The sequence below is a fragment of the Barbus barbus genome (genome assembly GCF_936440315.1).
Source record: "Barbus barbus genome assembly, chromosome: 27".
In the NCBI taxonomy this organism is placed as follows: domain Eukaryota; kingdom Metazoa; phylum Chordata; class Actinopteri; order Cypriniformes; family Cyprinidae; genus Barbus; species Barbus barbus.
Window position 1 is genome coordinate 19,769,600 of NC_136755.1, and position 21,884 is coordinate 19,791,483.

Below are 21,884 nucleotides of genomic sequence, written 5' to 3' on the forward strand. Positions count from 1 at the left end.
GTTTCACAGAGTTGATGGTTTGGATTAACCCTTTAATTGCCGTATCCCTTAAAACCAAACTGCCAGAGGGTTACTGTAATGCTTGTGCTCGCTGGGCACCGTTTTATCGATGCCACCGGGGTGGCGTATGCTGACGGCTTGGGCCCGTCATCGCTGCTCGCAGCTATATTTTATATTGTGACTGTTTTTAGGTTGGATGTGAATTGTTAAATGCCTTTGTAAATAGGAAATCACATTATTTTAGGCTACTTAGGCTAAGTAAAATCACAAAAGGAAAAAAAGCAAACAGCTACATTTGCTATAGTAAAAAGAGTATTGTTTTTTCGAAACTGACTTATAATTCCTGTTAAATTAAATGGCGAACACTCTTTATGAATCACAAAACATACAGTGACAGCTGTTCTACACCATCAGTAAAACTGGTACAGTGTCCGTTTTGGTCCTAATGATTTAACAAAGATAAAGCAGTATAAAAATGTTACAAGAAATTTATTTATAATACAAAAGAGGGAAAAAATGGTGTAACTTAAGTTAACCATCCTGCAACATGAGCAGCGTTTGCTGTATCCCTAACACAAATGTTACCTTTGTATAGCTGCTCCCGAAATCCCATTCAAAACACCCACATTCCAACCTAATGGACGCACCTCGCCCTTCCTGTAGCTGCTATATTACTCCGCGCATACCTCATTCCCGGTGTCGACTAAAAAACTTCTAGACCTCAGACGAGGTACTTGGAATATAAAAAAGTATTTGATGATTATCATTTGTCAATTTATACATATAATACTTACGCTTAGCTTCAAGCCGGATTAAGCCACTGCTGCGCCCTAGTTTTTCTGATGCGGTAGGATACATGAACTGTATTCCTCGTATAAGAGCTGCGTCTGAGCGACGCCATTTTAAGATCTAGGTTCACATCAGCGCGGAAGGTTTGCCGCACCGCTAACGCAGGAGAACAGCGACCCGTCCGGGAATCTCACCGGCTGGCTTGGCTGTTTCATTCCTACTAGGATACCGACGCTTTGGACAGGCTTCAAACAAAGAGATTCATCTTTTTAATTTCAGGTAAGCTTTTTAAACGCGAATTGATTGAACTCCTAGTAGTTTGGAGATTGGAGCATCGGGAGGATCTTCCCAGGGTTTTCCAAGCTCGACCTGAGGCTGGATCTACCTTCCGCGAGCTGAGCATTTAAAAACGCCTCGTTTAGGTTTTTGCTTTTTATTGTACACTCGTTTTCCTCTAAATTGCAGGTTTATGCACAACGCACACTGGCTCTTGTGTTTGTTTACGGTAACTTAGCTCCGCAAACACTGGCTAGCGTTAGCTTTCATTCAGTTCAATGGCTCGAGCAGCGAGCTAGCAGCAGATATCGATCGATAAACAAGAGTATTGGTAAAAACACATGATTTCATCAGGGACTCCCCGTGTTGGTTTGCACGCTAATATTCTAACGTAAGTTACCCTTGTTTTTATTAACCGCATCGTGATTTAGTTGCCTCCGCGTCTACAGTTTGTCATCAGACGCACCGGGGAACTTTTATTTGTGTGGTTTGTCTTTTACAAATAATAATGAAAACTGATTGTGATGATTGTAGTCTGTAAGATTGCCAAGTCAGTCGGTTGAAAGTATGTCTGCAAGAAATGCAATAGTTTTATCAATTCGTCAGAATTGAGAAAAATCTGTTTTTCCTTATTTGTTAAATATTTTCTGTTCCGTTGCACAACTCTGTACATGTTAGTCAACCTGAGAAGAGTGTAATTGTGTGAAACTCCTAAATCAATTTGAAGTGAGCTAACGTTAGGTTACAATGCGTTATATTATTTAAAGTTGTTTTCTTTAAGTGTTGCTGGATGGCTTGTCAATTCAAATTTGTTTGAGAGGATTTGTCAGGAAAAGAGTACGGTTTTGCTACAGGAATTGTCCTGGTTTTGTCGTCTCCTATATTTGGTGTGATGTTAGTCACATTTCTCTCTCATCCGATTGCAAGTTAATTTTTAAACTGAGTCGAGACATTTCAGGGTTCATTACTCTTCCTCGAAACAAAGGCCCCGATGGCCGAATTCCTGCGTGCTTTCAGGAGGGGCTCGGGTTTCTGTGCTCCGAGTCCGGAACAGCTGTTTCACACACTTTAGTTAGAGTATCCACCTTGAGAGGCTCGGTGGAGCTGGCTTCAGATCAGTCACAGTGCGCGTCTCCGCTGGAGGAAGTGTGGGCGGGGCTAAATCCGACGGCAGAGTGCGCGGTGGAAACTGAAGGAGGTCGAAACCTTTCCACGATTACGCGTGTGTGGTCGCGTTTTTAGCGGCGAGCGTATTTTGGGGTTCGTACCTGTGTGGGAAATACCCGCAGCAGTCTGTTTAAAAACAACCTCGGTTTCCCATAATACATAGAAATGTCGGGTTTATGGAAGAACCGAAGAAAATGATCACTTTGGGCTTGTATACTGAGAATGTATTGGTCAGTGGAATTGAATATATAAGAAATGGTTGGCATTCACAGAACGGGTCTGTCAGTTCTGTTTAAAATGTTATTTTGTGTCATCCGCAAATACTAAGATTCTGGATCAACAAAGGAGTTTGTAATGAAATAAATAGTCTTAAAGGGACAATCCACCCAAAACTACCAGAGAACCACTTCTTGAATGGCTATTGTAAATAGTGCTGTGAAATGATTAATCCCATCCTAAATAAGTTTTCGTGCTCATATTTGTGTACAGTGTATATTTATGTACATATAAATACACACAGTATATATTTTGAAAATATTTATATCTATAAATTTAATATGAACTTAATATTTTTATTAAATGTATACATTCATGTGTTGCATTTAGATATACATAATAAATACACGCTGTACACGCACATTATGAAAACTAACATTTATTTTGGATGTGATTAATCATTTGACAGCACTAATTGTAAACCGCTTTGCTTGCACCAGCCCTGTGCTGCAACAGTTCAGCTTGTTAACAGGATACAGTGAATAAACCTTAAACGACGGCCTTCCTTTACTTTGAAGGTTCAGTTTCCAAATCCGTCCCATAATCACACAGTGATTCGTCTGAACGTCCGCCTCCCGTGCGCCTGTATGGAATGCTGACTGGTGCCGCAAGGAAAACCCTGTAAGTTCATGTCTGCCTCCCTTCAGTGTTTATTGTCTGGTAAATTAATTCCAGGTCAGTCTCACGACTGTGGAGGACTACACATGCATTTTGCATAAACTACCACAGCTGCCTCTGTTTGCTCTCAAATCATCCCTCTTCCTTTACATGCACCCTTAAAAAAAGCCTAATGTATTAACATTGGCACGGCTTCACAGCGATGTTTTTCCCGCTAGCGGGGTCTTTCAGTGCAGGACTGTATTTGAAGTGCTGTATCTTGTCATGCAGACATACACACACAGATGAAAGGAATGTCCAGCACTGACTGCAGGATGTTATCATAGGCAAGGTTTTCTGTAAATACCTGTATGTGAATGAAATGGATGAAAGCAGGTCTTGATGATATATTTTGGAGGTCATGTCAAAATATTCTGCAACAGTAGTGCTTTACAATTCTGTATGTACCAAGGTGGTTCTTTTGGTGACTGTGTGAAGGATGACACTGTGACTCTGCAGCTTCATCATTAAAAGCTGTTCTCACTCAGCCGTATGTTCTCAGACAGCCTGGATGCTCATCCAGCTGAGAACCAGCACTTAACCTACTTGCAGGGGGTTGCAATTTAGCGCACGAGCTCTGGAGTGCATGTTACTTGAGCTGTGTTCTGATTCACACAGTCTCTGTGCCCATGACCGTGGGACATCTGTAGAAGTTCAATTCACTTAACAAATTTGTTCATTTGGAATAACCTGCAGTGTCCTCAAATGTCCAATTTTTAAGTTCTGGACGTTTTCTTTACACGTTAATTCAGTGCTTCGGGGAATTTTATAATGCTTTCAGTTGCCAATACACATGTAGTACCTTCTGATTTTAGGGATTTTACGATGTATAAATATGTTTTGCAAATCATCACTGAAAATGTCAGCAGACTTCCGAATAGACTTGTGTAGATGATTATGTATTAATATAATTTTTAAAATATAAAGTACCTAATGCAGTTCAGTTATTTTTTTATATATATATATATATAAACCGTTATGGTCACAATGTTCTAGCTTTAAAAGCATTCACTGGTGTGCAGATTATCCTCTTGGTTTGTGTTATTACACTTGATCCCAGTGCCACTGTGTCCAGTGGTCAGCCAATATGTCATCTGATATTTGGGATTTGTTAATTATCGGCATTGACCATGTCAGGAGGAATTTTAATTCTATCCATGAGCTCGCAAGGCGCTCATATTCTGTCCTCATTAGTTTACTGTATCTCTTTAACAATTGTCTAACTTATAATTAGAACTGTTAAAGTAAACTTGAATGAAAATAGTTTTTTTTGATCAGTAATAGGAGGTGCAAATATTATTCCTCATCCACCATTAGTATTCAGCAAATGTGCACTCCTAATTTAAACAAGGCCTTGAATATCTAACAAACATTTAAATTTGTTACAAACCTTGAAGGATATCTGCATTGGCTATCCAAAAATCCATATTGGTCGAGCACTAGGTTTTAGTTGTAAATATTTGAACTGTTCATGGTTGTAAACTTGCACTGGTCCCTTTGCCACATGATGTTCTTCCTTTCCACGTCACCAAATTAAATGTTAGTATGTTTGTTTGTGGTCTGGTCAACCATACCAATTGATGTTGCCTAATGTGTAGTTAAGTTGGAAACAAGCCTTTCGGTTTCTTCCCATGTTGTCGCAGTTTGTATTTTACACTTAACCCTGATATCATGACGCATATTGGGTCTTTTGAGGCTTGCAGGATGTGAAAGCTGATGTTCTCCGCTGCAGCAGGAAGACAGATTTTGTCAACGTTTCCGTTTCCAAGGCTTGTCCGCATTCTCTGTTTATTCTCTGAAAATGTCCCCTCAAGTCAGTAAGGCTATTAATTAACCTCTTTCTATGGAAGAGTTTAATCTGATGCTGATCTATACAGAGATGCGTTGATTTAGACAGCTTTTATTTTTTTAATTTGAGCCGAGGAGGGATGTTAGACTAATTTCATTGATTTAATTGCTGCTTGGTGCACTGACGGTCCATGTAGGAAGGAAGACTGGCCCTGAAGCAGACATGAGCAGTTTCCTATGGAAATAAAAATCTACTGCTCTGGTTTGAGGCCAGCGTGAGAACTTATTTCACATTCTAAATGCTTGGCAGCTTTCGTTTCATTGTGGCATCTTTTCACGCTTCTAAATGTGTCCTCTACACCATGACCTGGCATCACTAGCCTGAGGCTCTATACAAGACTCTGGAGAATTCCAGGCATCTGAGGTTTAGAGAGGTCATTATAGCACTGTGAGTTAACTTCAGACATATACATGTTCTCTAGCAAATGCGTATTGTTTGTAAATGGTTTATACAGAAAGTAACAGCTGAGACGTTTGTTACAAGAGACCTTTTTTTTTTTTTGTTCCATATTCAGAACATCCTGAAAAAAATGAATCCCAGTTTCCACAATGTTAAAGAGCACAACTGTTTTCAACATTGATTAGAAATGTTTCTTGGGGACCAAATCTGCATATTAGAATGATTTCTGAAGGATCATTTAACTCTTAATTTTCAGCAGCCATTACTCCAGTCTTCAGCTTCACCATCACAGAAAATCACATTTTCAAACGGATTTAAAAAAAAATTTGTAATGCTATTACATGATCATAATTTAATAAATGCAGTCTTAGTAAGCTTAAGAGACTACTTTATAAAACCATTACAGATGCTTACTGACTCGAGGTTTTGGTCAACTAAAAACCATGCATTTTTTTTCCCCCTGCTGTACCATTCTTTAAATACCAGTTAAAGCACAGAATAATGCTGTCAGCATTCTGTCACGTAAAAACATCTTGGAAAAGTCGCAGTCATTTACACTTAAGCATCTTGCAACATGAATGTTTAATTTTTTGACAGTGTCAAGTTAAAAAATAGTCCAACTTCTTAAATGTCTTGGTCCCTGTGTTCTGTTCAGATGCTGCACTCCATCCAGCTGCATTTGAACAAGAATTTTCTTGTGTAAATACCCCAAGGAAAGGTCTGTTTCTTTGTTTGTTTTTTAAATTAATGCTTAATTGTAAATGGTCTAGTTGGAGGTTTAGCATTTACTTCATGAACTTTTGTTTTCTTGTAATTTTAATTTCTTTGTGGCCCTACAGGTTAGGGTATGGTCATTGTCTTCAGTTGCTTGCAAATTACATTATCTGTTTCTGTAGTGATCTAAACCCCCCCCACACACACACTTTTGTGAAACTTGGTGCTTGTTTTCTTTTTCTTGTAATTTGGGTCTATCCCATTATCCCAGAATAATGGTCTGCAACCTATAGTGAAATTTGCAGCTTTAATAGCAAAATCTGATTTTAAGTTAAGATCAGTGTTGGTTTCGTGTCCTCTGGCTGTTTATAATCACATAATTTGTGGCGCTTGATGCTGTATTGTTCTCATCAGCTTAGGATGAATGAAGCTGACTAACCCCCTCAGCATGTTTTTACTGGCATTGCCAAGATGACTCACTGTCCCGTCTCCCTCTCTTGACTTCTCGCGTGACACCCTACAGACTAAATGAGGGGAGTTTCCCACAGTTAACACTACCTTTAGGGTCTGTAATGTAGATTAAAGCCTCTTTCTCGCTTGTAAAACAGCTGGTGTCTGGGGGGGAATAGCCAAATGTTGCTGTTAATTTGTAAAATGGAGCTCTTGACCTTTCTATGCCTGACGGGTTCTGTTATGTAGTTTTATTTTTATCCTTATCGGTTTATTTATTTAATTTTTTCTTTTTACAGGTTTGGACGTCGCTCAGGCTGAGGGATTGACGCAACGATGGCAACACAGTGTGAGTATTTTTCTAAGTTAACCTGTCAGTTTATCAGCATGTTTGCCCAATGACTGTTGCTTGACGCAGACACAAACACAGATGAGCTGATAAAGAACAGTTTTATTTACTGAGTGATTTCAGTTAACCCTCACAGACCCAGCTATGGAATTGCTATGAAATTGGAATGGCATTTCCAAGTTTAGCATTTAAAGGGTTATGAAACCCTAAAACACATTTTGAGATGTTAACATACGTGACCCTGGACCACAAAACCAGTCTTAAGTGTCAATTTTAGTAAGAAACTTACTAAATATCTTCGGAAACATGATCTCTAATCTCATGATCTTAATATACTAATGATTTTTGGCATAAAAGAAAAATCGATAATTTTGACCCAAACAATGTATTTTTGGCTATTGCTACAAATATACCCCAGCGACTTAAGACTGGTTTTGTGGTCCAGGGTCACACTTATGAACAGGTTGCACATCAGTGAAAACAACAATAGCACTGATTATGTCTATTCTTAAGGAAAAAGTGTGTTTTTGCGTTAATCTGGAGTGGTTATTGGCTGCCATGACGGAGTACGTGTCTACATCATCAGTTTTCTGAGCTATTCTCAGCATTCATAAGAATAATTAATAATAATAATAATTCATTTTATTTGTGGGCACCTTTCAAGACGCTCAAGGACACCTTACAATAATAAAATGCATAAACGGAGGGGAAAAAAACAACAAAATAAACAATACGAAAAATCAATACCCAATAACATAACTAAAATCACTCAGGATAGGCTAATCTAAAAAAATGAGTTTTAAGACGTGATTTAAAAATTGAAAGACTAAGACTATTACGTATAGAATGAACTCTTACCATCCAATCACTGCGCTGTATGATGCATGAGGTAGTCTTACAGCGGAGAATTCAAATCTCATGAAAGGGCTTCGTGCTGTCAGTTCATTTCTGTGAACATGACCGCAACAATATTTAATATGACAACACATGGAGCGCGCAAGAGAGCTGTTTCTGGGCGGAACTCCACGATCGGTTTAATAACACTCGCTGCGCAGATCATAGTTCATATCTGGACCAGAACAAGCGTGTTTCAAGTGTTTGATTTAGATTTCATATTCTCTCGTGCTCCAAACACTGTGCTCGCGTGCATATGTTGTCTTCAAATGAAATGTGCGCGAATAAGGGGGCTGATACAGTCTGATCATGAACACGATGACGCGACGGATTATTGTGATACACAGCAAACAATGGTATAGACTGAAAATCCAAAGAAGAGTTAACAAAGTAACTGCCTTTTATTCTTTCGGTTTTAAGTGTATTTTAATATTCATCTGTCTGTATAATGAGTGTTGTAGGACTGTGTTTTATTGGTTGTCTTCTCACCTCTTCCCACCCTCTACACTCCCACTTTTCCAAAGTTTTACACGCCCATTTCTGGTGTCTTTTTCAGATCTAAGGTGTGAAAGACCAGTGCTGAAACAGGGGGGTTTCATGACCCTTTAAAATGAAGATTTCAGATGGGTTTTTTTGCGTTTAGTTATTAGTTAACCACAGTTAATTTCAGACTAGAAGTCCTAATTGTAATGGTGTAGAACTTATTCATAAATATAGCCTTTGCTGATATAGCAATAAAAAAAAATAGCGGCAGTGTTTTTATAGAGGTCACTGCAGCTGCAGGTGTTGAAATATACAATATCTTAACTGCAAATTCAATGAGGTGTAGGAATATTGCATGATCATTTGACTTTAGAGTAGATCCAAAAAATTCTGTCTGGAAGAACTTTAAATTGAATGTCTGACATTGATTTCTTATGTCCTGTAGCTGACCTTATGGAGCTTGATATGGCCATGGAGCAGGATCGTAAAGTCGCTGTGAGTCACTGGCAGCAGCAGTCCTACCTGGATTCAGGTATTCACTCTGGGGCCACCACCACAGCGCCGTCTCTGTCAGGCAAAGGCAACCCTGAGGAGGATGATCTGGACAACCAGGTGCTCTATGAGTGGGAGCAGGGCTTCAACCAGCCCTTCACACCTGAGCAGGTGGCAGGTATGTGGCAGTATTTGCTTCCCAACACATGATGTTTGTATTAGGAAAAATTGGAAGCCCCTCTAACTGGATATTCTCAGACTTGCTCTCTTCCTGTCTGGCTAATCCCAAACGTCCTCTCTTAGACCTGGATGGGCAGTATGCCATGACTCGTGCACAGCGTGTCCGTGCTGCCATGTTTCCTGAGACTCTCGATGAGGGCATGCAGATTACTTCTACCCAGTTTGACTCTGCCCACCCCACCAACGTGCAGCGGCTGACCGAGCCTTCCCAAATGCTCAAACATGCTGTTGTCAATCTCATTAACTACCAGGATGATGCTGAACTGGCCACAAGAGCAATCCCCGAGCTCACCAAACTTCTCAACGATGAGGACCAGGTTAGAAACGTCCCATATTTAATGCTTGTTAAGCCATCAAAATTGTGATTTCCTTTGACAAGACTTGCTTTCCTGCTTCAGGGAACATTTATTTGCAGCTGAAGCTAAAAATGGAAGATCTTTTAGCAAAAACAACCTTCATTAAGATTATTTTTAGCCATATAGAGACTTGAAGCATGAAGCAATGACAGTTCTGTCTGAATCACCTTAAGTTTTGCTTTTGGATGTTGTCATTTGCATAAGGTAGTGGTTTCCTGTTGGCAGATCTGCGATTGGTAGAGAAAATTGGTAGAGAAAATCACTAGTTTGAAGTGACCCTTAAAAGATTTCTGCAGCTGACATGCAAATTAGTCACTTCACTCCAGATTTCTCTGGTTGATCAGTCTCTGCAGTTGCACTGCTAAATGACATGTAGGCAAGCAATTTAAAATCTGCTCCATCTCGCGTACCCTTTATCATTCACTCTTCCTGTCCAGGTGGTGGTGAACAAAGCCGCAGTGATGGTGCACCAGCTCTCCAAGAAAGAGGCCTCTCGCCATGCCATCATGCGCTCTCCCCAGATGGTGTCGGCCATCGTGAGGACCATGCAGAACACCAATGATGTAGAGACTGCCCGTTGTACTGCTGGCACCTTACACAACCTGTCCCATCACAGAGAGGGCCTCCTCGCCATCTTTAAGTCGGGAGGAATCCCTGCCCTCGTCAAGATGCTGGGGTAAGAGCACCAAAGCAGAAAAGCTGATGCATGGATCATTTAGTCTTGAATTACTAAATTTCACCATGAAGGTTTTATCCTTTCATTTGGTGTCCTACTTGTACTGGTTCTCCAATAAATGGATATTACATGATCTGTTTTCCAGGTCCCCTGTTGATAGTGTGCTGTTCTATGCCATCACCACCCTTCACAACCTCCTGCTCCATCAGGAAGGTGCTAAAATGGCTGTCCGTCTAGCAGGAGGACTTCAGAAGATGGTGGCCCTGCTCAACAAAACCAATGTCAAATTCCTTGCCATCACCACAGACTGCTTACAGATCCTGGCATATGGTAACCAGGAGAGCAAGGTACATACATTGCATGCATTGGTCTTGCTAACTGGGGGGGAAGAATATACTAGATTTACTCATGTTAATTTGGCTCAACTCTTGCCGCCACAGTTGATTATCCTGGCCAGTGGAGGACCTCAAGCTCTGGTCAACATCATGAGAACATACACCTATGAGAAACTGCTCTGGACCACAAGTCGTGTGCTGAAGGTGTTGTCTGTGTGCTCCAGCAACAAACCCGCCATTGTTGAGGCTGGTGCGTTCATTTCTGCTTGTGCCAATTAAGCATGTGTTCATGTTATGTCAGGGTCTCATCTAGTGATCGACCGATATTGATTTTTTTTTTTTATTACCGATACCAATTATTTGCATGTCTATGTGCCCGATAACCGATATGCAGAACCGATATTTATTTACTGTTATAAAGTAAATAAATGACTGCGTGAAGTAAGTCCATACTTCACCTTGGTTTTTCCTCCTTTCAGTCATCTTAACAAAAAATGTTTTGAGAATTAGCAGTCTTTCATGCAGGGCTCTAGACTCATTCTTCCCACTGATCTCACCTTTGCGCACGAGAACATAATTTGGTTGCAATTTGTTTTTTGTTTTTGATACAACATTTGATTAATCAATGCATGCTGATGAACTTTTATCATAGTTTATAGTTATATGGTAACGAAAGTTTTCAACATTCAACTCGTTCTTTCATCTGTATTTGTGATTTTAAATTGTGCACAGGAATTCCTTTTTTCGTGCGCTTTTTACTTTCAAATTTGCGATCTTGGTGTCATTTTACAAGAAAAGATCATTGTCTGTTTTGCTTATATCTATACACCTTTAACTTTTTAAGACTAAAACAAAAGATGGATTCATTGTTATTCTTAATTAAAAAGCGCAACAACAATAAAACAGTACGTTGACAATGACAAACTCTTACATAACATTTATCAACAAAAACGAATAAGACGAGGCATGGCACAGGACACACCACATGCTGTACTATATACCTAGTATATTACAGAATGTTTAGCAAACTCTGAGGAAGCAAATAAATATTAATATTTTTTTTTAACTAAGGAAAGCCTCCATAGCATAACCTGAGGTAAACAGCAAAGATAACAAGCTTCTCAAAACGAAAACAAAAAGAAAAGTAAAACTAAACTGGCTGTAGCTGACAGGACTTGCATGTTTTTTCTACAAGAATACCACCACGTTCACCTTCTCTGGTTTAAGAAGCGGTCTTTTACTTTAGTTTGAAAACAAATCCATCCATTGCGCTCCATCCGCGACGCGCACCTTCACGCTCGTGCTGACGCGGCGAGTATAAACCAGGCTCTACCCACTAAGCGCTCGTGCTGAAAGCACCTCTCTTCACGTGATCAGTGAAATCTGTCTCCTGCTATAATGTGCTGCAGCTGGCAGCGCGTGCTGTATGAAGCAGACGCTTTGGAGTAGCGCAGACCTGGCACTCGTACAAATGCGACCACGTCAAATTTTAACTCGCAAACAATTACCATTTTGGTCGCAGTCTAGAGCCCTGTCATGTTCAATTTAATCTTCGTATTACAACAATAAAAAACATTTTATTTATAAAAAGCTTTAGCAGCAACACTAATATTAGCAGTAAGCAAAAAGTCTAATGTTTTCAAATGGAGAAAATAAAGGAAAGGAGTCATATCAACTTCATTTTTAACTACAGTGTTAGTAGGTTTATAAGCTGTTTAATAGGATAAAGAGTGAAGAATAATTCACTGGATGGTTAATTCACGGAATAATATTCTCTGGAATATTGGAATATAACAAGCGTTGTATTTTATTGCATTTCTCAACTGGCATGCTCTAAATTATGCTGCTGACAGAGCGGTTTATCTATGCCTTTACACAGAACTATAGGCTACTCAAACTGCGATCGATCGCGGAGATAATAAATAATACATTTCCATAGAGTTGTATTAATTTAGATGTTTATAAACAAAATAATGGTTATATAGTAAGTGTTAATACAATTTAGGGTGCTTCAAAAAAGTGAATCTTGTTAAAAGTTACATGCGGTGGCCGTGCTGAGCATTTCTTGAGCATCAACCCGCTGAGTGAACTGCAATATATGAAAGCGGCTTCACGAGACTAATGATGAGCATATAGACAACAGAGAGAGAATTACATTCAATGCTTTTCTTTCCAACATGCAATCATTCATGGCTGTATTTAATTCATGCAAAGTTACGTCTTTATTGGGAGAGGACTCGACGGATTATCTATGTGACTCCGACTTCACGAGACTAATAGACCACAGAGAGAATTAAATTCAGCGCTTTTACTTCCACCATGTGCTAATTCATGGCTGTGTTATTTCAGGCAAAGTTATAGCCTATCTTTATAGGGACAGGGCTTGACAGAGTATCTTATTTATCATATTTCTTAGAGCCAAGTTGCATTTAAACTATATATCAGGCATTTATGTAATGCATCTAATTTGTGCATTAATGCCTGTAATATTAAATAGTTTACTAACTACAGCAAATCAAGTACCTGCACGCCGTTGCTGTCTCGTCTCCCCTCAGATGCGCTGCAATTGCGATCCTGCGCGCAATTCTGAAAACGTCCACAAGATGTTTATCGGGGAATCCGATATTACAAAACCGATATTTGATTATGGAAAAATGCTTAAATATCGGGAAAAATATCGGTAAATCGATATATCGGTCGATCTCTAGTCTCATCTTGCGCTTCTATGTGCATTTCAGGTGGTATGCAGGCTCTTGGTCTTCACTTGACAGATCCCAGTCAGCGTCTGGTTCAAAACTGCCTGTGGACTCTCAGAAACTTGTCAGATGCTGCCACCAAGCAGGTAAATTCATGCAAACCATTAACGGTTTGGTTTGTTATGACTATTTGAACAACTCTTATTAAAGTAATGTTCTGCTTTGTAGGAAGGGATGGAAGGACTTCTTGGCACTCTGGTTCAGCTTCTTGCTTCAGATGACATCAATGTGGTCACATGCGCCGCTGGCATACTCTCCAACCTCACGTGTAACAACTACAAGAACAAGATGATGGTTTGCCAAGTGGGTGGAATCGAGGCCCTGGTCCGTACTGTTCTCAGAGCTGGCGACAGAGAGGACATTACCGAACCTGCTGTTTGTGCACTACGCCATCTAACATCCAGACACCAAGATGCTGAGATGGCCCAGAATGCAGTGCGTCTTCACTACGGCCTGCCTGTGGTGGTCAAACTGCTGCACCCACCCTCACACTGGCCATTAATTAAGGTATGTGGCCAGTTTTTCTGCGCATGATCTTTTGAAATATCACACATTCTAATGAGTCTTCCCACATCCTTCTAGGCCACGGTCGGTCTTATCCGTAATCTGGCGCTATGCCCAGCCAATCACGCACCACTCCGCGAGCAGGGTGCGATTCCCCGGTTGGTCCAATTGCTGGTGAGGGCACACCAGGACACCCAAAGGCGCACTTCAATGGGCGGCACACAGCAACAGTTTGTGGTGAGTTAAGTTTTTGTAGGCGTTTTCTGTACTTGTGGAAAATTAAATTACACTAATTGTCTGATTGGAATATCTAGGAGGGAGTTCGTATGGAGGAGATTGTGGAAGGCTGTACTGGAGCACTACACATCCTGGCCAGAGACGTACACAACAGAATAGTCATCAGGGGGCTCAACACCATTCCATTATTCGTACAAGTATGACTGACTTGCTGATTGCCTACGTTAGCACAATCTACATGCAAGACGGCTGCTGTTGTGATCTCGTAAACCCTGTGAGTCCCTTAAAGTGTTTCTTTTGTTCTGTAGCTGCTGTATTCTCCTATTGAGAACATCCAGCGGGTAGCGGCAGGAGTGTTGTGTGAGCTGGCTCAGGATAAGGAGGCAGCAGAGGCCATTGAGGCAGAAGGAGCCACGGCTCCTCTCACAGAGCTGCTGCACTCCAGGAACGAGGGAGTGGGTGAGTGACTGTCCCCTATTGACAGATACCATACAGCATTATAACAAACATTCTCTTAAAATCAGTGGACAAATTTTTCCAATTTCTTTCTTTGGTGTGGATTGTATTACCAGCTAAAGGGTGGAAGGGGTCTAGGACACACACAAGCTTTCCATTAATCTTGACTCTCTCTTGTGTACTTATCTCTATATAGCCACATACGCTGCAGCAGTTCTGTTCCGCATGTCTGAGGATAAGCCTCAGGACTACAAGAAACGTCTTTCTGTGGAACTTACCAGCTCTCTTTTCAGAACCGAGCCCATGGCCTGGAATGAGGTACAAACATTCATCTGCTCTCAGATCGAGACCATTAATGCTCTATGAATCCACTTTTATAAACCAAAAATGTTTTTTTGTTTTAGACTGCTGACCTAGGCCTTGATATTGGTGCTCAGGGAGAGCATCTTGGATACAGACCAGATGGTAAGACGTTGTTTTTTTTTTTTTTTTTTTTTTATAAATTAGTTTTTTTATTAACCTTCTTATTTCATACAAGCATTTAATCACTTATTTTAAAACTATTTCATCTCATTTGTTTAAATGTTTGCTTAAACAGTATTTAAATTTAAACTTTTTGCTCATTTATTTGAACTAATTTTAACTATTAAAAGTTAGTTTAATTGTAGTTACACTTTAATAAATAACATGCATAATAAATAGTTTAATTGTTTAAAATGGAAAATTCTTTGAAATAGCAATTGTATTTTTGTGTATTTATTTTATTTATTTATTTCAACAAGACTCACGATCTCTCATCCCTTTTAGACCCCAGCTATCGTTCTTTCCACTCTGGCTACGGTCAGGATGGTCTGGGTATGGATGGCATCCTGGAGCACGAGATAGGAGTCCACCATCCTGGAGCAGAGTACCCCGTAGAGGGATTGCCCGACTTGGGCCATGCTCAGGACCTGATGGATGGCCTGCCCCCTACAGACTCCAATCAGCTGGCCTGGTTCGACACAGACCTCTAAACACTCACGGTCTACAAGTATTGAAGGTAAGATGAGCTTCAAAAACTTGTTCACTGCATTCTGCTCAAGTTTCAAAATGAACATTAATGAACTTCTGTTTCTCCACAGCTGTATGTTGAATGAATCGAATTGTGAATTGAAGAGTCGTGGAAGGTTTGCCAGAGGGTGGGCTAGTGTTTCAGAAAGTGCCTGACACACAACACACACTTGTTGTAGACGAAAGGGAGATGTCTAACGGGGAAATGGTGGATATGTCTCCTTTATTGCTACGACCCCTTTTTTGTTTTTTGCCCTGAATGGAAAAATGCAAGTACAGAGGGATTGTGACGTGGATGCTGACGAGTGCACATGAAAAGGATCTTCTAAGATGGAACTATTTTAACTATTTTTTTTTTTTTTTTTTTTTTTTTCTTAAATCAGCCTTTTCGTGGTACTGACCCTAGCTTGGTTTTTAAACCTGGCCTTTTTTTGGTGTTTCTGCCACTTTAATTTGTATTCCATATTTGTTTTTCTTTTTTTCTTTTTTTCTTTTTTTAATGTCTTCTATAGTGTTAAGTTGTAGTGGACTTGCCTCATTGGTTTCTGGATCTTTATCACGTGCTAGTGTACAACACTAATATCAGTTCCTATGTAATCTGACTGAAAGTGTAACAATGTGTAGCTTTTTATATGATCGGTTAAAATGGTGGTTGTACAAAACTATATGCATTCTTAAAAAATGCTTAATGTTGAGCAAGGAGAAGCAGTTTTCAATGTCACTATTGTTCCAAAAAGGGTGTGGATGCAGCAAGGGTGGGTGGGTAGATGGGGTTTATGAGGTATACACAGAGACAGAAATCTTTTCTATGCTATCTGGAGGCAGTCTCTCTATTGAAGCAACGTCATTGTTTGTTAGCCTGTGTGGCTTCTTTTGGGAACATGGATAATGACATGCTAATCAATAAAAGACTTTTATTCCATTGTGTTTGTGTGATACCTTAATATAAAAGGCAACTGTGACTTTCATAAAACAGTTTTTGCGTTGTTTGGCCCTTTTCCTTTTCTCTGTTAATACCTTAAATGAGTAGTTAACCTGAAAAGGAAAATTATCTGATGGTAGATGAGCTTGTTTCATCTTAACAGATCTGGAAAAATTTAGCATTACATCATTTGCTTACCAATGGATCCTCTGCAGTGAATGGGTGCCGTCAAAATGAGTCCAAACAATGGATAAAAACGGTAATCCATAAAACTCCAGTCCATTAATCAACATCCTGGGAAAAGGAATGCTGTGTTTGTAAGAAACAAATCAATCAGTAAAATGTTTTTTAACTTAAAACCATTGCTTTTGTATAAAATGAGTCCTATCCATAATATTGCTTTCTTTAGTGAAAATCTTGTCTGAATCGGGAGCGAAATATGCACCGATCAAGTACTGTTTTAATGTGAAAACAGTTTTAAAGAAATTGGTGGCTTTTGATGTGAGAAGATAAGGCATGGACTTTTTAACTGGGAAAAACTTTATTATAGACTAGACTCACGTTTTGGACTCTGGACTCATAAAATGCTTTAATTTAGTTTCTAACATACATGCAGCTTCTCACTATCCAAGATGTTAATTATTGGACTGGAGTTGTGTAGATTACTGTGATGTTATACTATAAGTGATGTAATACTAAGTTTCTCCAAATCTGTTCCAATAAAGAAACAAACTCATCTACATCTTGGATGGCCTGAGGGTGAGTAAATTTTCAGCAGATGTTTAATCTTTAAAGTACTATCAATGAAGTACAATCCATATTGACTATGTGCAGTTATAAAATGGCTATAAACTTGAATGTGTTTAACTTGGTCAGAGTTTGCTTTCTCTGCTCCCTGCCATTCATTTCCACTTCTCTGGAAGCCACTTACCATCTTAAGTCTGTGTGAAATCAAAGTTGAAGATTCATTATCAGTGAATCAGCCTTAGAGGGGTGGAGATGATTTCCGTTCTCTTATCTGAATGTGTGAGGACGAAAACAGGCAATGAAATCTGCACTTGTGCACGCATATGGCTTTGTTAGCTACCCCCTTTTTCTAAATCGGATCCATATGAGCCTCAGATCAGAGAGTGTGTTTATCTTAACGGATGTTTTGAGCTTGGCTGATTCAAGTCAGTTGGATTTAATTAAGTCAGACAGGCAGCAGTTCTGATACAATGCATTAATCTCATGTTTGATGTGCTTTTTAATTGATTTCTTGAAGCTGCAAGTCTGTTGGCCTTATAGAGTTACCTTTTTATAGATTACATGTTTACAGAGGAGTGTACATCCTTTTGTATCTGAGGTTATCTTTAAGGTTCTTTGCATGTTTTTTGTTTTTTCGATATCCATACAAACAGATTATTTTACCATTAAATGAGCTGTAATGCATCAGCATTTTAACTTGTGCTCTGGAAGTTTTATGAACGTCTCCATTTTCTGCCTCCACCTCTTTTTTTTGTTGGGAGAGGAATTTCACTGAGGCCTTGCCAAACGGCGGCTGTAGTTTGAAGTGTTGCCAGAGCGCTTTGTGCTTAGCAGCCCTCACCGCCTCCACAAAAATCACTCTCATCCCCCCTCTTCAGATAGAAAAAGAGAGGGGGGTGGATTTGCTTAGTTTGGACAGGGGGCAGGGCAACATGTCTATACAATGGACTTATATGAGCCTCGGAAAGTACAGAGATCCAAAGATCCTAACTAGGTGTTTCTTTAACTTCAGTCACACAGGGGTAATTATTTTAATTAAAATGAATTTAAAACTTATTTTTCTTATGATTTAATAATCGTCACATTAAAAATGTCTTGGAAACTTTTTTTGTTTTGTTTTACATGAAAATACTGTCAGCTTTTCTCAGTTGTGGTGTCATTTCCACTGCATCCAACATTATAATAAAACTTTTTTATTCAGAGCACAAGAATGCTAACAAGACAAAGTAGTCAGCCTTTTTATTTCATAAAAAAAAACAAAAACAAAATATATATATATATATTTAGGGGTGTCCTCGACATAGTTATTAATGTTCTACATTTCTGTTTTGATCTGCGTGCGCTGTCATTTATATATATTTATATATATATAAATGACAGAATTGTGATTCATGTATGTCCACTATTGGACAATTAATGGATAAAACAAAAGTATTAATCGTGTATAGAAAGTTGCGCAACTGTAACACTTTCTTAGAAGTCACATGGTCAGATCCCAAAAAGAGAAGGTAAGACAGAATACGGGAGATTTCGGCTGCCCTGAAGAGAGAGACAGACAGCCCAACTCCCTGACCTTCCCTCCCACATACTCCCTTACCTCGAGGCAACACACCTGTGTGGACGTCTGTGTGTTTGAGTGAGACAGTCCATGAGATCAAAGCTCACAGACAGATCATGATCTAGTGTCTGTCAGTCCATGCACTGTGAAGACGGCAAGTGTCAAGCTAGACAATAGTTTACTGCAGTTCATGTTTCTTTCTATCGAGCCATATGAGGTGTGGGAGGAGTTCAATTCAAGATTATTAGAGCGCCTTTAAAACAACACAAATGTGAACTGTGAATGTTTTTCTTTATTAGCAATGTTTGCTAAGATCAGCAGGAAAGGTCCGGAAACCTTCATGTGTGTCATATGCGATTTATATCATTAGGACAGGCCTACTGTTTGAGCTATTTTAACAAATCAGAATCAGAATCAGATTCAGAATGAGCTTTATTGGCCAAGTATGTTTACACATACAGGGAATTTGTTGTAGTGACAGAAGCTCCACAGTGCAACAGAAAGACAGCAACAGGACAGGACACAGATAATAAAAGAATAATATCCAAATAGGCAATGTACAAAGCAGCAAAAACACAATATATAATATAAACAACTATTTATGTACAGGTCAAGTATGTGCAAATTAGAAATGAGAAAATAAAAATAAAATAAGTGAGTGTGGTGAATGGATAATGTATTATAGATGTGTGTTCCACGTTTATTGTTAAGTGTTGATGAGATGTATTGCCTGAGGGAAGAAACTGTTTCTGTGTCTGGTCGTTCTGGTTCTCAGAGCTCTGTAGCGTCGACCAGACGGTAACAGTTCAAAGAGGGAGTGTGCTGGATGTGAGGGGTCCAGAGTGATTTTACCAGCCCTTTTGCTTACTCTGGATAAGTACAGCTCTTGGAGAGTGGGGAGGGTTGTACCAATGATTCGCTCAGCAGTACAGACTACCCTCCGTAGTACAAATGGCTCTTTTCGCTTCGTGAAAAAAATGATCAGTGGGTGAGTCAGTCAAAAAGATTCACGACACAGCCTCGCTCATGATTCCAAGGGCCCGAGGGAGAGGGGGCCCATGACGTGTTTTATACGGCCAACCCAAGACATGATCACGGCGGGGCCCGAGTCAATGATGTTTAGGTGTTAAGGGGGCCCGGAAACCATAGCGGCACCCCTGGCTGTCAAACTGATAAATATGTTTTTTATCAGGGGAAGTCGTGGCCTAATGGTTAGAGTCGGACTTGTAACCCGAAGGTCGCGGGTTTGAATCTCAGGTCTGGCAGGGATTGTATGAATGAATGATGCATTTATATAGCGCTTTATTGTGTATAGCTGTACACCCAAAGCGCTTTACACTCATGTGGGGGGTCTCTCCTCAACCACCACCATTGTAGGTGGGGCGGAGTGAATAACCAGTGCTTTCTCCACCTTCAATACCACGACTGAGGTGCCCTTGAGCAAGGCACCTAACCCCCAACTGCTCCTCAGGTGCCGCAACATAATGGCTGCCCACTGCTCTGAGTGTATGTTCACTTAGGATGGGTTAAATGCAGAGATATATATATTTAAGGGGCAGTCGTGGCCTTGGACTTGTAACCTGAAGGTCGTGGCAGGTCGTGGCAGGTCCGGCAGGTAAGACATTTAATTCAGAGCTACTCTCATAGAGAAACTCTACTACACCAATTCAAACTACCATCAAAAAGAATTTTTCTAACAATCATCAATATACAGCCAGGCTGCCATGAGTGATTAGCTGACACAACAATCCTAGCACTGGCTGATTCACCATTCGTTTGCAGTTTGAGTATTTGCTTGCAATGTATAAAAGGTTGGGAGGCCCCATAAACACACACATACACACACACACACACATGCTTATTCAGCCTCTGACAAGAGCAAGGGGCCTGTAGCCTGGCAACCAGGGGGTTTATGGCAGGAGAGGCACTTACAGGCACTCTGGCGCTCACGCACATCCGTGCGCATGTGTGCAGGTGTCTGTTGGTTGAGCAGAGAGGCTGGGTGGGGACAGACGCACACTTGAAACAGGGAGATGAAAGCCTGCTTTTTACTCAGATAAAAGAGATGAACTAAGAGATAAACCCGGAGACGCTGAGTTTTCTGCTAATGTACAAGCGCTTTAGGTTAAGAGTGAGAGGAGAGAAGCTTCATTATCTGTGCAAAGAGAGCTTGAGAGATAATAATAATGATGTCAGCGCTCCCGTAGCAACCCACAGGAAAGAAAAATCACACGAGATCTCTATAATATCGGAGCTGTTTTTCTTAGACAGCAATGAGATTTGAGTAAAAATGTACCTCTAGAGCTCCAAAAGAGATCTCAACAATGTCTCAAAACCAAAGTCTATCAAAGGTCAGAGATTTTGATTTACATTTAAATATTTCTCAACAAATCAAAGACAAAATTATCTAGTTTTTTAAAATTGTTTATCTTTTATAGCTTTATATACTGTTATTTTTATAGCTTTGTATACTGTTATTGTGATGTCAATTTGTTGAATTTTTGTTCATTTTATTAAGCAATTTTAAGATTCATTGTGAGACAAACATCGTCTTGAGACATTATGGAGTATGAAAGTGAATCAATTTGAGCAATAACACTGTACTTTGGGAATCGGGTAAAGCACTATTATTATTACTACCACTAATAATAATAATAATTTAATAATGATTTATTATTATTATTTGAAATAATAAAAAATAATACAGAAAGAAGTAACACACAAAGATTATTATTATTAATAATAATAATTCCCAAATTATGTTATTGCTCAAATTCATTCACTTTCATACTCCATAATGTCCCTAGGTTCATAATATAACAACAACAATAATGCCCCAGATTAATAGTATAATGAAAATAAAAAAATAATGATGAGAAGCCTTGATCAAAACATTATCTGACAAAAATCTGAAAACTCAATTTCAGTTGACATTCTCTTTTTCTTTCTCCCAGTGTCTCTTAATCTCTCCGAGCCTTGGGCTGTAATTATCTGTTGAGTAGATTCTTTGTTGCACTGAAATGAAGGAAAAATGGGGGCAGGTTGAAGTTAGACAGCTAAAGGGGTCCTCAGAGAAGTGAGACTAGAATATCACAGTAGCCGAAAGAGGATTTTTCCTAGATAAAGTTACAACTGGTTTATTTCGTCTTATATTATGTATACATTATGTATTTCACAGCTATCTCATATATAAAGTCCTAATCATGCATGCAGATATGCAAATTCTTTATAATGTAATTGATATTCATATTC

General features: G+C 39.5%; 1 protein-coding gene across 3 annotated transcripts; it reads left to right on the top strand.

Moving 5' to 3' along the window:
* The first annotated feature begins 904 nt into the window (after positions 1 to 904).
* Positions 905 to 16,330, top strand: LOC306846962 (catenin beta-1-like). 3 transcript variants are annotated; one of them, XM_079380689.1, is made up of 17 exons: positions 928 to 1,068; positions 6,069 to 6,131; positions 6,877 to 6,926; positions 8,749 to 8,973; positions 9,099 to 9,352; positions 9,829 to 10,067; positions 10,213 to 10,414; positions 10,508 to 10,652; positions 13,141 to 13,244; positions 13,327 to 13,665; positions 13,741 to 13,899; positions 13,977 to 14,096; positions 14,208 to 14,358; positions 14,552 to 14,673; positions 14,760 to 14,820; positions 15,163 to 15,394; positions 15,477 to 16,330. In XM_079380689.1, the coding sequence occupies exons 3-16, from the start codon at positions 6,914 to 6,916 to the stop codon at positions 15,366 to 15,368; spliced, it is 2,340 nt and encodes a 779-aa protein (XP_079236815.1). In that variant the 5' UTR covers positions 928 to 1,068; positions 6,069 to 6,131; positions 6,877 to 6,913; the 3' UTR covers positions 15,369 to 15,394; positions 15,477 to 16,330. The 3 variants fall into 3 exon arrangements, with proteins under 3 accessions (XP_079236814.1, XP_079236815.1, XP_079236816.1); XM_079380688.1 differs by lacking the exon at positions 6,069 to 6,131 and having other exon boundaries at positions 905 to 1,068; XM_079380690.1 differs by lacking the exons at positions 928 to 1,068; positions 6,069 to 6,131; positions 6,877 to 6,926 and having other exon boundaries at positions 8,238 to 8,973.
* Positions 16,331 to 21,884: the final 5,554 nt, after the last annotated feature.